The sequence below is a fragment of the Dermacentor silvarum genome, chromosome 4 (genome assembly GCF_013339745.2).
Source record: "Dermacentor silvarum isolate Dsil-2018 chromosome 4, BIME_Dsil_1.4, whole genome shotgun sequence".
In the NCBI taxonomy this organism is placed as follows: domain Eukaryota; kingdom Metazoa; phylum Arthropoda; class Arachnida; order Ixodida; family Ixodidae; genus Dermacentor; species Dermacentor silvarum.
This window is the reverse complement of record NC_051157.2, coordinates 112,313,036-112,327,366: the sequence shown is the minus strand read 5'-3', so window position 1 is coordinate 112,327,366 and position 14,331 is coordinate 112,313,036. Positions and strand designations below refer to the sequence as shown.

At 44.1% G+C, this 14,331-nt stretch overlaps 1 protein-coding gene across 1 annotated transcript in view; it reads left to right on the top strand.

Annotated features, from left to right (window-relative positions):
- Nucleotides 1-1,212: 1,212 nt before the first annotated feature.
- The window catches only part of LOC119450504 (exosome complex component MTR3), a 50,304-nt gene continuing 37,185 nt past the window's right edge, over nucleotides 1,213-14,331 (top strand). The window contains exons 1-4 of the mRNA XM_037713982.2: nucleotides 1,213-1,368; nucleotides 1,526-1,583; nucleotides 1,670-1,748; nucleotides 10,054-10,228. Of these exons, the coding sequence (XP_037569910.1) occupies nucleotides 1,288-1,368; nucleotides 1,526-1,583; nucleotides 1,670-1,748; nucleotides 10,054-10,228 (393 nt within the window). The 5' untranslated portion in view covers nucleotides 1,213-1,287. The remainder of the gene's footprint in view (nucleotides 1,369-1,525; nucleotides 1,584-1,669; nucleotides 1,749-10,053; nucleotides 10,229-14,331) is intronic.

Sequence of the window (14,331 nt, the reverse complement as noted above, 5' to 3'; positions counted from 1 at the left end):
ATGGTCCCTAGTTTGACTTTCGGCAATGCGGTCCTGTGCATGAGATCAGAGGTTCGAGCAAGGTTGGAAGTTAAGCAGCGAGGGCTAGGTAGACTGGCTCTGGGAGCACACGGAAATACACCAAATCAGGGGGTGACATGGGATGGACGTCATTCGAGGGCAGGGAAGCCAGCAGCAAGATAGAATTTGAGGAGCGATTGAGAGAAATGGCAGAAAAGCGGTGGGCAAGGAGAGTTTTCAGTTATTTGTACATGAGGAATGTTGATACAAAATGGAGGAAGCTGACCAGAAAACTGACAATCAAATATTTGGACTGCAGGAGGGGTGCAAACCAGAAAACAGCGGTTAAGAAAAAGGTTAAGGAAACAGAGAGGCGTCTGTGGAAAACGGGGATGCAGACGAAATCAGCACTGGGAACATACCGAACTTTCAAGCAAGAAATTGCCAAAGAAAATATCTACGATAATTCTAGGGGAAGCTTCCCCGGACTAAGATGTACCGAGTCAAGTACCAAGGTATAGACACGTTGTGCTGTGCGTGTGGAGAAGAAGAGGAAATGGCTGAACACCTCATACTTTTCTGTAAAGGGCTTAACCCTACAGTGCAAGGCAACGGGGCTGATTTTTTCAAAGCATTGGGGTTTAGGGACAGTGAAGGCAAAATAGACTTTCAGCGGGTAGAAATAACCAAACAGAGGTTATCTGATTGGTGGATAAAATCAAGGCAGGGGTGAAATTTCACCCACCACAAAGTACAAAATAGGTTAATAGTCATGGCTAGGTGGCGTATGCCACCGCCCGGTTTAAAGGGTTGAGCCTCATCCATCCATCCATCCATCCATCCATCCGGCGCTGCTCAAACGTCGGTTTGTGAAAAGCATGGAGGTGAAAAGGTCTATTGCGGTAGCCGAAATGACCGAAAACACGCCACGAAACCGAATGCACGTCCTAGCGACGGCCAACGTTAGCGACGGCACCCTAACGACGGCTCTAACGAATCTCGAAGGCGATAATTTTTCTAGCCGCTTGTGCCGAAAGTTATTCAAAAGCCAGAAACACTTGTTGCTAAAGCCCCTGAAAAAAATTTTACTTGTTGCAACAAAAACAGATCTCCAAAGATATCCTTTTGCGGGTTGCACTCGCCGAAGACGGCCAGAAGCAGCCGGAAGTTATGCTGGTGCCGAAAAGCCAAGACGGCCGCATGCCAAGCCATTTTGCAATCAAGCCAAGTAGGCGACGCGGCCGCTCGTCCGCGTGCGTGTAGTTTTGCGCGGCGTAAACAAGCAGGATGCCGAAGGATTCGAGAAGAATTTGTGGTCCCGAAACTTCCAAAAGTTACGTGCTGTATCAAAAGCGCGAGCTAACTTTGGTAAGCGTGCACATTGTCATCTTTTGGTTAGATCAAATTTTCTGGCAGTTTTGTTCTGTGTGATGCTCGATTACGAGTTATCGTTGGTATTGGGCTCAAGAACTGACTGCTTGATGTGTTCAAGGGATGTAACGTCTTTTGTTGCTGTATTTTGCAGCTAAATCAGTCGGGGAAGCGTCATGATGGAAGGCAATTTGGAGATGTCCGTCCGATTTGTGAGTTGCAAGCTCTCCGGCCCTTCCAAAGCATCAGTCTACCTGCAGTACCATTGACTGTGGCATTGGTTTCATTTATCCCGCAGTTTTAAAAACAGGAGTGGTCAGCCAAGCCAAAGGGTCTGCCTACATAGAAATGGGCAACACAAAAGTTGTTTGTTCAGTGTGAGTAGAGCAATTTTTCTACTGGTCTGTAAAAACTCGTTCAAATTCAGGTGTGTGTGGGATCTGAATGCATATCATATTATCCCCTTCAGACACGAATTATGATCGACTGTCGATATATGTGTGAAACATGCACAATTTTAGGCCAAGGTTCTTGAGACTCCACTGAAAGCACATCAAGGTGGTTGAATGACTCTTTGTGCATTTTATGATGAGTCATCATAATTACAGAGTACTAACTTAATATTTGAATATTGTAAAGTCAGTCATGCTAAGTTTCTTCATAAAAAGGATTGAATCACCTGCTCGAATTACATGCACAAGTTATTTATTGGCCACAAACATTTCAAAAAAAAAAATATTTCGAGGTTGCTACCGACATGCCCCACGTCAAACGTCACGTAAAACATGGTAGTGCCTTCTCTGTAACGATACATATCACTAAGCTTAATGTTTGTGTTATATTCCTTGCTAACACTGCACGAAAATGGCAAAAATAGGTCGCGTCCACGCCTGTGGACGCTATGTCTGAAGGGGTTATGCATTCATAAAAGGATATTGTAACTATGGTAATATGACTGAAGGCATAATATCATATTATGCATTCACGTCACTCACTATATTGCTGTGCGCCATATTATATGGTACATAGCGGAAGCGAGGGATTGTTCCCTGCACCCATACACGCTTTGTCAACCGACTGTCATCGCTGATCTCTGTTCTACATTGGTCTTGCAGCTTACTGCTAACGCATCCGATCAAAACGTCGAGCGTGGCTTACTGCACGATGTGTACTTGTGTCTGGCCTGCGCCATATAGGCGGTGCTGAGAAAACGCCGTTGGGCTAGCACAAAGCCAGGGCCTCTGGTAATATATGCATGCAACCATGACACCCACATCATCTTTGGCTGAGCTGCGCTATGTCAGTGATGTACTTTTACTCCACTGTCGCCTTCAAGTGTGGAGGGACACTACATGGGTCTTCAAAGATTTGCTGAGAAAGATTTTTTATCTGTTTATTTGCATATATGTATACCATATGTACCACACATAAGTGTACGATGCATTCAACAGATTGTTCTACACTTAGATTCAGAAAAGGACAGATTGCAATACCGCAGGCAGTCTGTCAAACGAGTTGGCCTACATATGTGCTGATTGTTGCTAAACTGTCGGTGACAGCTGTGTCTTTGAGGCAAACACAAGATTTATGACAGTGATAGTCAGCAGATGACAATCATCGTCAGCATCTTGCATGTTAACTCGCAAAATCTAGCTGCAAACATGTTTGTTGTATTTCCTCTCGCTTAACTGCCCATCTGATTGCACTGGTTAGCACGAGTTTGTGTAAAAAAGTTTTTAGTGTGCAGTTTAAACTATATGTCACAGTGGAGCGATTGGTACCCTGGCCGCACATTTTTACAGCGAAGCTGTATGCGGCTAGCCGATTTGTCCGTCTGTCGCCTGTACGCTGAAAACTATCATCATCAGCAATAGCGCTAGTAAATTCATCTTCTTCCACAGCTGGCTCGTTGGCGCCCCTCGGCGCAACCGTGCAAACGCGCTCGTGCCACTGATCCCACGTTTGTCATCGTCGTCGTTCACAACTGGCTCCGTTGCTGCTGATTTTTCCAGCTTAGAATTTCAATTCTCTTCAGTCGTGGTAATGGGAGGCTGCATTTACGGGGGTATGAGCCATTCATTGTCTTATGTGACGGACAGATTTAATTTTGAAGAATCGCAAGCATCAATGCGACAAGGGCGGACTGCGGGCATACCGTCAGGGATGTTGTTCTCTCCGTCGCAGCCGAACGTGTGTGTAACCTCATTAAGAAACACAAAGATGTAACCAATAATTGAGACAGACTTCAATGAACTGTCGGGATTAACCCAGTGATAAACACCGGGGCCGCACGTTTCAGTTTCTCTGCTTAACCATCTGTACAGAGCGCTTGGTCGACGATTTTTATTTGCTGGTGATTAGTTGTCCAAATTGTCTTGCTGGAAGCATGTAACCTAGTCTCTCCGAGCTTTCCACATAGTTGCATATGTTGCCATCACTGCACTGTGTAAAGCTTTTAAAGTGTTTCATAATCTGTCTTCAGGGCCCATGCACTATTGTTTGAGGCAGTTTTCAGTGTAATATACCTGATTATTTCAGAGACAGGGCAGTGTTGCTTTCCACTTTCCACATCAGCGTATAAAGGAAGGAGCATTCTTTTCTATGATTGATATGACAATGATATGAGCATTGACTGACATAGGCGTATCTACCGGGGGCCAGGGGAGGCACTTGCCCCCGCACTGTCAAAAGTGGGGGGGGGCAAAGTATGCCATATGCCCCCCCCCCCCCACACACACTTTTGAAAGCGAACACTTTCCAACAAAACACAGCTGAAGCAAAATTTAATTTCTTCTTTTCGGTGACGGAAGCCGATTGATAATCAATAGTGGTTTTTTTTTCGTGATGCTCTGCATCCGTTTGACACCGTGTACCCTTCGGCTACATCATTGCGGTGCTGTTGTAGCCTTCTTTTTAAGTTCACAGTTCCACCTTATAGCACGTCAGGCAGTCTTGGCAGGAATTTTTGTAGAACGATGCCAGGGTATTTTCTTTTTCGAGGCGGCCTTTGACTCTGAAGAGTTGCTGCGTTAGTTTGCTTGTACAGATGTGGCAGATTTGCACTTTGTAACCTTTGAAAATCCTTGAAATGACTCGCTCACCCCCCTTGCCTGAGGAAGTGATGCCTGCTTCCTTGTTGTTCTTGCTCTGGCAGGAGGGTTAGCAGCACGCCTTTTTTCCGTCATTATAGCCTGGTCGGCATATATAGCCATTGTCGAGTAAGTCTTTCTTCACTCTCTTTAGCTCAAGTTTTCGTGTGACAGCAGTAGAGCATAAGCGGCATGCGAAATATATAGGCGAAACTGGGAACTTAAGAAAGCTACAACAGCGCCGCAATGATGTGGCCAAGTGGCACACTGTGTCAAACGCACTACTAGAGCATCATGAAAAAGCAGGACACGGTATTGATTGAAAATCGGCTTTTGCCATCAAAAAGGAGAAGAAATTATCATCCCGATTCTTCTTTGAATCATTTTGCATATAATCTACGGATCACACGATTGACCGACATGGGGACTCCCGCTGAGCTATTCGCAAACGCATTACGTCATTCAGCATGTATATAATAAAGACCGTCATGTACCTCGTTCACTGTGAACAAGGCACCCGTATTGGGTACAAAAACGCCAAAAATATTCTTGTTTCTCTTTTTGTTTTTTCGGTTGGCGAGTGCTCGTTTTCTTCAATCATCTCGCACTTTTTATGCATTATACACGACATTTAGGTGTCTTTTCCCGGAATCCTCAACAAACCATGCGAGGAATGTTGCTTATATTTTTACGAAGTATGAAGCAATGTTCTGAGTGAAAATGGATAAACGTTTATTCTGTGTAGGTTCATTACAGCCTTTATAGAAAGATACACATTCAAGCATTCCAGGGTTACATACTGCCACAAATCGAAATGTTTTCCAGACTCATAAAACAACTACACATTATAAGAACTTGACATTTTGTCAGAATATGTAGAATTTTGAGTGATATGCGTTGCTAAAAATTCACGTTCCTGCTGTAAATGAAATTACTGCAGATAATTACCAAACTCTTATTTTTCCATGTGTTTCTTGTGCATGATATGAGATTCGTAATTTGTTTCTCTGGTGTCCTCGGTGAGCTAAACAAGGCATCTTGTTTATATCTAGGGAAAACTAGGGGCATGGGTATGAGTAATGTGTAGGGGATGTTTTAAATGAGCAGGTTAAATGTGCCTTTTCCAGTAAATTATGCAAGTGGTCCATAGCATCATTAGTGTGTTTTACGAGCGGTGTTAAACTTATACTGCTGCACTAGCATAATTACAACAGCTGAAGTCTAATTTTGCGAACATAAGGGGAACAATACGTCAAGTTTATGTGCGATGGTAAATGCGTGTTGACCAAACACAGCTTTAAAACATCGCAAGCAAGCATTTGAAAATATCACACTACTGTTATTAGAGCGATAGCTGTACTACTTCAGGTACAAACCAAGAAAACGCCTGGTTCTGTAAATCTGACCTTCAAGCTGCGCAAAGGTCAAACTTCCAAAGGTCAAAGGTCAAACTACCGGCGGCTGCTGTGTACGGCGCGTGGGCATCCACATCTTGAAAGCGATGTGCGATGTGGACAAAGTGCGCCGAGTGCTGGTAGCTTCGTATGCGCTGTGCTTTCGACGCTTAGTTCGCGTTGAAGCGAGACGCAGCATGAAGGTCAATTCGCTCGCTGCTGCTACGCCGAGCAGCGTCTGTGTGTGGTCTTGTGTTGCAATTGCAGATGCAGTAGTTGCTGACGGCGCTGAGCAGCGTCTGTGTCCCTTCTCAAGGCAAGCAAGACCGTGCTATCACTTGACAAGCGTTGAACAACGGCAATTATTTAGCCAGGTTTTCCAATGTCCCAAGAGAACTGTCCTAGCATTTGTACATTTAAAGATGAATGCTCAAATAAAGGAATGGAATAAGCAGCATTTTAAATGGCATGTGTCACAAAGTTCTAACGTTAGTGGCTTATTTAGAAGTGTTATGAATAATTCTTAAACTCTCTTTTTTTTTTTTGATGCGTGATATATTAGGTTCGCTTGGTGCTCTCACTGAACTAAAAAAGGCAGTTTCTTCGTGTTTGGTGACTGTAAGGACCAGGTAATGGGTGATGTGTAGGTAAAGTTTAATATAGATGGGTATTTCGGGCTTTTGCTATAAATTCCCTATGCAAGCGCTCTAAAGCGTTATGACCATGTTTAACGAGCGGCGCAGAATTGAGACCGCTACCCTGGCACACTATGGTTAATGTTCTGGTGAAGTAACGTGTGTTTATGAATTACTAGCTTTTTAAAAATTTATCCCAACACGGAAGAGCTCCAAAATATTACATGTGGGCATGGTTTCCAACGGAACAGTCATATACGGGCAACGTTTTCAAGTATGCGATATGATTACAGGAACCTGAAGCTTTTATTGCAACTGCTCGAAAGAAACAGCTTCGCTGGAAATGGGGTCGTAATTCTCCAAGGTGGCACACTTCTGCTGTCTTTTTTTCTTGTGAATATTGCAAGTAATTTATGTGTATTGTATTTTGTTGCGTATGACCTCAGCAATACTATTACATTAACTAGCGATACATTCGTGTTGTAGACTTGAACACCAAGTACAATTCTTTGTCTATATACTAAAATTGTTCCTAGCAAATGTGCTTTTTTTATGCGCGCCGTACTGCTGCTGCCGGGCGGGATCAGGGACCTCTGTGAGGCACTCATTGCCTTAGTACCTGCATCATCTTGAAATTTAGTTTATTTCCTAAAAATAAAGGCAAATTACAATAATTATTCGGGCCCTCATGGTTCACCATGTGTGATTGAGCAATATGCCATATAAAAATAACCAACAGACGCCTTTTCGAGGCTCTGTCACATAATCTAATAGTAGAGAGAGAGAGAGGAACGTGGTGGGAAAGGCAGGGAGGTTAACCGGAAAAGATTCTGGTTTGCTACCCTGCACTGGGGGAAGGGGAAGGGGAAATGAAAGGTGGAAAGAATAGGGAAGAGAAAAAGCAGTCACGATAAAAAAAATCAAGGAATTAAAAAAAAAGAAAAGGAGGAGGTTGGAAACGTCTGTGAGAACTATAATCTGTCGATAGTCCACTCGACCGCAAAAACTTCAAGAGTGCCTTGACTGACTTATTGTGTGACGACTGTATAGGCCGGCGTTCCAGGACTGTCTGCTCCGAAAGCGGCCGGTCGTCAAGACGTGTCAGCGCGGTCGCGAATGACTGCCTATGTGCGCTGTATTGGGGACAGTGACAAAGTACGTGCTCGATTGTTTCCTCGTCGCCGCAGTGGTCACACGCAGCACTATCCTCCCATCCAATGCGGAAAGCAAATGACTTTGTAAATGCGACACCAAGCCACAATCGGCAAAGTACTGTTGTTTCGGGTCGGGATAGTCCAGGTGGAGGTCGAAGTCGAAGACAGGGGTCCAGTCGATGCAGACGTGTGTGTTGCAAACTAGGTGTGTTCCACAACGATTGTGTGGCATCGTTTGCAAGCACTCGAAGTTTCGCTGCTGCATCTGTTCGTGACAGCGGGATTGGTTCCTGTGCGCCGTCTTCATGAGCAGATCGAGCAGCTTCATCAGCATATTCGTTGCCCATTACGCCACAGTGGCTAGGGAGCCACTGAAAGGTGACGTCGTGTCCTTGCTCGACGAGGCAATGAAGGAGCTCTCGGATTTCGAGGACTAGTTGTTCGTAGGGTCCACGGTGTAAGTCACTGAAAACACTCCATTTGTTAGGTGGTTCCTCACGAATTATGCGAAGTGCGCTACGAAGAGCAGCAAGCTCCGCGGCTGTCGATGTCGTCTGGTGTGATGTCTTGAATTTCATAGTGGAGACTTTCGCAGGAAAAAACACTGATCCTGCAGAAACGTCCATGGTGGTTGAACCATCAGTGTATAGATGGGTATGATCACTGTATTTTTTGTAGAGCATGATCAGCGAAAGTTGCTTGAGAGCTGGTGATGAGAGTTCGGCTTTCGTTCGAATTCCAGGCACTGTCAGTCGAACTTGTGGCTGAGCCAAGCACGAAGGCTGTAGAACCAAGGCTGTAGTAGTAGAACGCCCGCCTCGGCTGCGGGAGGCAGTGGGTTCGATTCTCACCGCCGCCGGGCACGCACTGGTTCAAAAGGGTACAAGCGTACCCCGGCCTGGCGTTCGGCTTCCTTCAGGGGTGATACGCTTGGGAAAGGAGCCTGCGCCCTGAATTCCCGTCGAAACCAACGTGAGCACGGAAATAAAGTGGTGTCTGGGCCGCTCCCATGGCGGTCATTTCCCATGTGGCGTCCCAAGCACCTATTGAGGTGGGGGCACCTTCGGGTTGAGGTCAAACACCCCTTTCCAAGCGCGCTCACGGCCTGGTGCTCAGCCATTATGGGACCTGAACGCTTGGAAAGGGGTGTTTGACCTCAACCCGAAGGTGCCCCCACCTCAATAGGTGCTTGGGGCGCCACATGGGAAATGACCGCCATGGGAGCCGCCCAGACACTACTTTTTGACCGCAGCGATGGCCTAGCGGTAGAGCCTCGTATGCGGGAGGTACCGAGTTCAAATCCCGGTGCCGCCGGGAACCCACCGGTTTTACTCATGGGTAGAGATGTCCCCTGGCCTGGTGCTCGGCTGTCGTGGGGGTCCACATCTCGAAAGAGGGCCCAATAGAGATTTCAGCTGTTGTCTCTGGGCGCCTCTTGTCCAACCACAGATGGCCTTGTAGACGAGCATCCGCCGCGGCTGTGGGAGGCAAGTGCTGCCGCCGGGTACCTACCGGTAAAATAGGTACAAGCGCGCTCCCGGCCTGGTGCTCGGCCATTATGAGACCTGAACGCTTGGAAAGGGGTGTTTGACCTCAACCCGAAGGTGCCCTCAGCTCAATAGGTGCTTGGGGCGCCACATGGGAAATGACCACCATGGGAGCGGCCCAGACACCACTTGATTTCCGTGCTCACGTTGGTTTCGACGGGAATTCAGGGCGCAGGCTCCTTTCTCAAGCGTATCACCCCTGAAGGAAGCCGAACGCCAGGCCGGGGTACGCTTGTACCCTTTTGAACCAGTGGGTGCCCGGCGGCGGTGAGAATCGAACCCACAGCCTCCCGCAGCCGAGGCGGGCGTTCTACCACTAGCGCTACCGTTCTACCGCTATTATGTGTATGTATGTATATATATATATATATATATATATATATATGACTTGATGAAGGCGGCCGAAACGTCAGTAAAGTCCTGTTATGTTTTTCCTACGTGCTTCTATTTTTGAACTACTTATGTGCCGGCTCCTGTGATTCTTTGCTTCAGTGATATGTAATATATATATATATATATATAGAGAGAGAGATATATAGTCAGGTGGTTCGCGGTTTGCCCCCCACTCGAGAAAGAGTTGGTACGCCACTGATGACTGATGCTTTTTCCTCTAGTTAAGAGTTCAGATAATGATAACTGTAAAACAAAACGAGGATAGGTGGGCCAGCTTCTCAGTAGCAGTGTGGCTCAGTGGGACAAGTTATGATTTGTGCTCTGCAGGCAACTCCATCAGTCACCACAGTGGTGGCGTCACGCGTTTGGAACGCACAATTCAGGAGGCCTATGACCGCTTTACATTATATATGTGTGCATACGTGAAACAAACTTGGTTTTTCTACAACGGTGTATCCCTTGTCCTTTAGATATGGCCCTAGAGAAATTGCTCGCCGGAAAGACTTCACGTTCAAAGGCCAGATCAACTGTGAGTTCAGGTTTGCACAATACTCATGCCCAATTCGTCGTCAACACCTGAACGACGGTGAAGCGCTCCACTACTCGCAGCTCTTGGAGAAAGCGCTAGCTCCAGTTGTATGCCTGGTGAGTGGATGCTTTTCTGAGATTTGTATGAAAAAGCATGCCATCAAGTCTCTTAAAAACTGCAACACAGTTTCATAACTGGATCTTGCACATTGTGCATGTTCGAGATTATTTTTATTTTTATTTATTTATTTATTTTATTTATGAATACTGCAACCCTAACATAGGGTTTTAGCAGGGTGGGTATACATTTGCTAAATGTACAAATCGGCAAAACAAATAAATATAAAACAAGTAAGGCGAGTACATGCTTTCAGACAAGACAACGGTTTGCAATAAACAGGCATAAGGGCATATAATGAAATCGGCGCTACATTCAAGCTGATCACGAGTGGAGAATCGCTACAGTGATTGAAATAAACAGCAGGAGCACATGTAATAGAATTCGGACACTCACTACTGGAGCAGTGCAGCAAAAAGGTTCAAGGATGACTGTGAAACAACTTCGTTACTAAGATTATTCCATTCTGTAATTGTCCTAGGGAAAAACGAATACTTGAATGTGTTATTACGGGAGGAGAATGGGGTTATTGTAAAAGCATGCCTCTGCCTTGTGGCATATCCTGTGGAGAAATGAAGTATATGTGATAAGTCTAACTTAAAATAACCTTTAACTAACTGAAAGAAAAATTTCAATCTCAATACTTTATTTCTTTGTGTAGGTGTTGGGAGGTTGGCTTTTGCTAATAAACATGTTATTGAAGAACGGCCAAAACTGTTATAAATAAATCTAACAGCTCTCTTTTGAATTTTTTCCATTTCGCTGATATTTTTTTTAGTGTGAGGGTACCAAATTATGGATGCATAATCTAAAGAAGGTTGAACAATTGCCTTAAATGCAATAAGGCGAACGGCGGGAGTGGAGAGCTTGAGAGCTCGTCTAAGATAAAATAGTTTGTAATTGCACGAGCTTATTACAGTGTTAATATGTCTCGTCCAGTTAAGGTCATTCGAAATCCAAAGACCAAGGTACTTATAGTGTTGTACCTCCTGCAAAAAAACATTATTGGCTGAATATGCAAAATGAAAAGGGTTACGTTTGTGAGAAATTTTCATGAAAACAGTCTTTTTAAAATTAACTGACATCTGCCATTTATTGCACCAACGAATGACCTTTTGAAATGCTTCATTTAAATGAATCTGGTCTTTATGGTTTTCTACTTCTGAGTATAGGATGCAGTCATCCGCATATAATTTGACTTTTACAGGTATGTCATGTGATATATCATTTATAAACAACAAAAAGAAAAGGGGCCCGAGCACGGAGCCTTGGGGGACACCCAAGTCAACCGGTACTGTACGAGAACAATGATCATTGAAAAAGACGTACTGTTTTCGATTCGAAAGATAACCGGAAATCCAATTTAGAAGCTGGGTATTTTTAAGAATTAAATCCAATTTGAAGAGTAATTTATTGTGAGAGACCGTATCGAAAGCTTTAGCAAAATCCATAAAAATTGCATCTACCTGTTTTCCGGAATTTATAGATAGTGCGAAATCATGAACTGTAGTTACCAGCTGGGTAGAAGTAGAAAATCCTTTCCTGAATCCATGTTGTGAACCTGACAAAATATTGTGCTTATCTAGGAATTCTGAAATATGCTTATGTATTATATGCTCAAGTAGTTTACAGGAAGTTGAAATTAATGAGATCGGCCGATAGTTAGCAACACAATGGGGATTTCCACTCTTATGTAGGGGCTTCACTTTAGAAGTTACCCAGTCATCCGGAACTTGACCATCTTTGAGAGATTTAGAAAAGAGAATTGTTAGGTACTTTGAAACCCATTGTGCATAGCGTTTTAAGAACTCATTCGGTACTCCATCAGGACCTGAAGATTTTTTAACATCAAGTTTCAAAAGCAAATTCAAAACTCCCTCTTCACTTATGACAACATCCGATAGGGGTGGGCTTGACACATCAAATGTTTCCAGGACTCCGTTATCCCTTATAAAAACAGATTTAAAATGTTCATTGAAAGCATTAGAAATGACAGAGGAATCACTAGTTTCTACACCGTCAATTTCAAAAACGTCAGTGGTCACAGTATTAGGCGAAATTAAACTCCAGAACCTCTCGGGAGACGAAGACATGAGACTCGGAAGTTGTTGGCCGTAATAGCGTTCCCTGTCAGACAATACATTTGGGGTGCGATCTTGTACGCGTTCCAAAATGGAACGGAGGCGTTCCGTTCCATCTAGCCGCACACGATTGGTCAATTTCAACCGCGACGTTCAAATTGACCAATCGTGTGCGGCTCGATGGAACGGAACGCCTCCGTTCCATTTTGGAACGCGTACAAGATCGCGCCCTTGCTTTCACTTGAGAAGCAAGTTCAGAAATTCTTTGCTGGAGGATACTTACGTCTTTAGAGTACCGTCTTTGATTTTTTAAACGTTTGAGCCGTCTTCGCAACTGCAACGTTTCCCGAGAAATCCAGGGATTCTTTCCTTTCGATTTTTTTACAATGCGTGGAACAAATCTATCAATACACTCATTTATAATGTCCTTGAAACGCTTCCACAAATAATGAATATCAGTAGTGCAACTCGAAAAAGAATCAAATTCAAACGACAGTAAGTCCAATATCGAAGTGTCATCTGCTCGTGAAAAGTTTGGGAACGAGACTCTCTTGCAATTTTTCTTTAAAACAACATCAGAAAGCGTAAGTATCACTGCCTGATGATCAGATATTCCAGGGAGAACAGAGCAGCTAGCTTGAGCAGAGATTGAGCCACTAATGAAAAACAGATCTAGAATTGAACAAGAGTTTGCCTGTATTCGAGTGAATTCATCAACGATTTGCATTAAGTCAAACGAAAACGCTATATCAATCATTTTTTCACCAATTTTATAGTTAGGTTGTTGCAAAGAGAAAGATGGCCAATTAACATGTGGTAAATTAAAATCTCCAGCTAGAATTATCCGATCCTCAGGCTTCACATGCGCGACAAGGTAGTTGTTTAATTCATCCAGAACATCCATGGAGGAATTGGGTGGGCGATAAATAGCTCCAATGACATACCTGGTCTTTCCGTAATACGCTTTGCAAAATATGCCTTCGAAATTACGTATGTCATGCATTTTTGTAATTTGCAATGACTGTCTAAACAGGATCGCCACCCCACCACCTCTACTCCCACGGTCATTCCGATACACACGGTAGCCCCGTGGAACAAATTCACTATCAAGTATGTTATCGTGCAACCATGTTTCGGTTAGGATAGCAATATGGGGACTATAGGCCACGAGGGTTCCTTCTAATTCTGCGGTTTTGTTAATAACACTTCTACAGTTTATATTTAGTATTTTCAGCGACTGAAAGCTGCACTTGTTCCGTCATTTTGCATTCTTCTTTACCTTAACACGTGCATTTTTCGCTTCATTCCAACTAAACAAGTTCCCATCCACACTCAGTCGATTATAGAGAAGCTTTACTTTAGCACCGCTCTCTCTCTCGTTTTCGGAACTTTTCCACAGATTTCTGCGTGCCTCACGAACCTTGTATGAAAAATCCTCAGAAAAGGACAATACAGAGCCCTTTAACTTGTGCGTAACCTTCAAAACAGACATCTTCTCACGATAATCAATAAACTTTAGAATAACTGGTCTGTCTTTGTTTTCAACTATGCGGCCAAGCCTGTGGCATCTTTCAACAGTAATTGCCCTTATACCTAATTTATTTTCGAGGATTTCATTGATGTTATCTTGGAGCATCTGAGGCGTTTCCCTAGGGGGTTCTTTTAGGCCGTAAATGATTAAGTTATTTCTACGGCTCCGATTTTCAAAGTCATCAAGTTTGTCTTCAAGGGATGCTAATTTTTGTTGCATTTGAGTCATAGAATCCTCAATTTCTTTCACTTGTTTAGGCAATGAAGAAAATTTATTCATGTGACGCTCAATCGCATCCACTCGTTCTGCCAGCGTGCCAAATTTTTCTACTAAATCTTTCTGATTGGCCTGCACGTCTTCAATAGCTGCTTTCATTGTTTTTTGGCCAGCGAGTAGCTCAGATAGCATTTCCTTTTCCGTAAGAGGACCAGGATTAGCTTCAACGTCACCGCAAACCAACAGATCAACAGGTATAGGTGCGACACAAGCA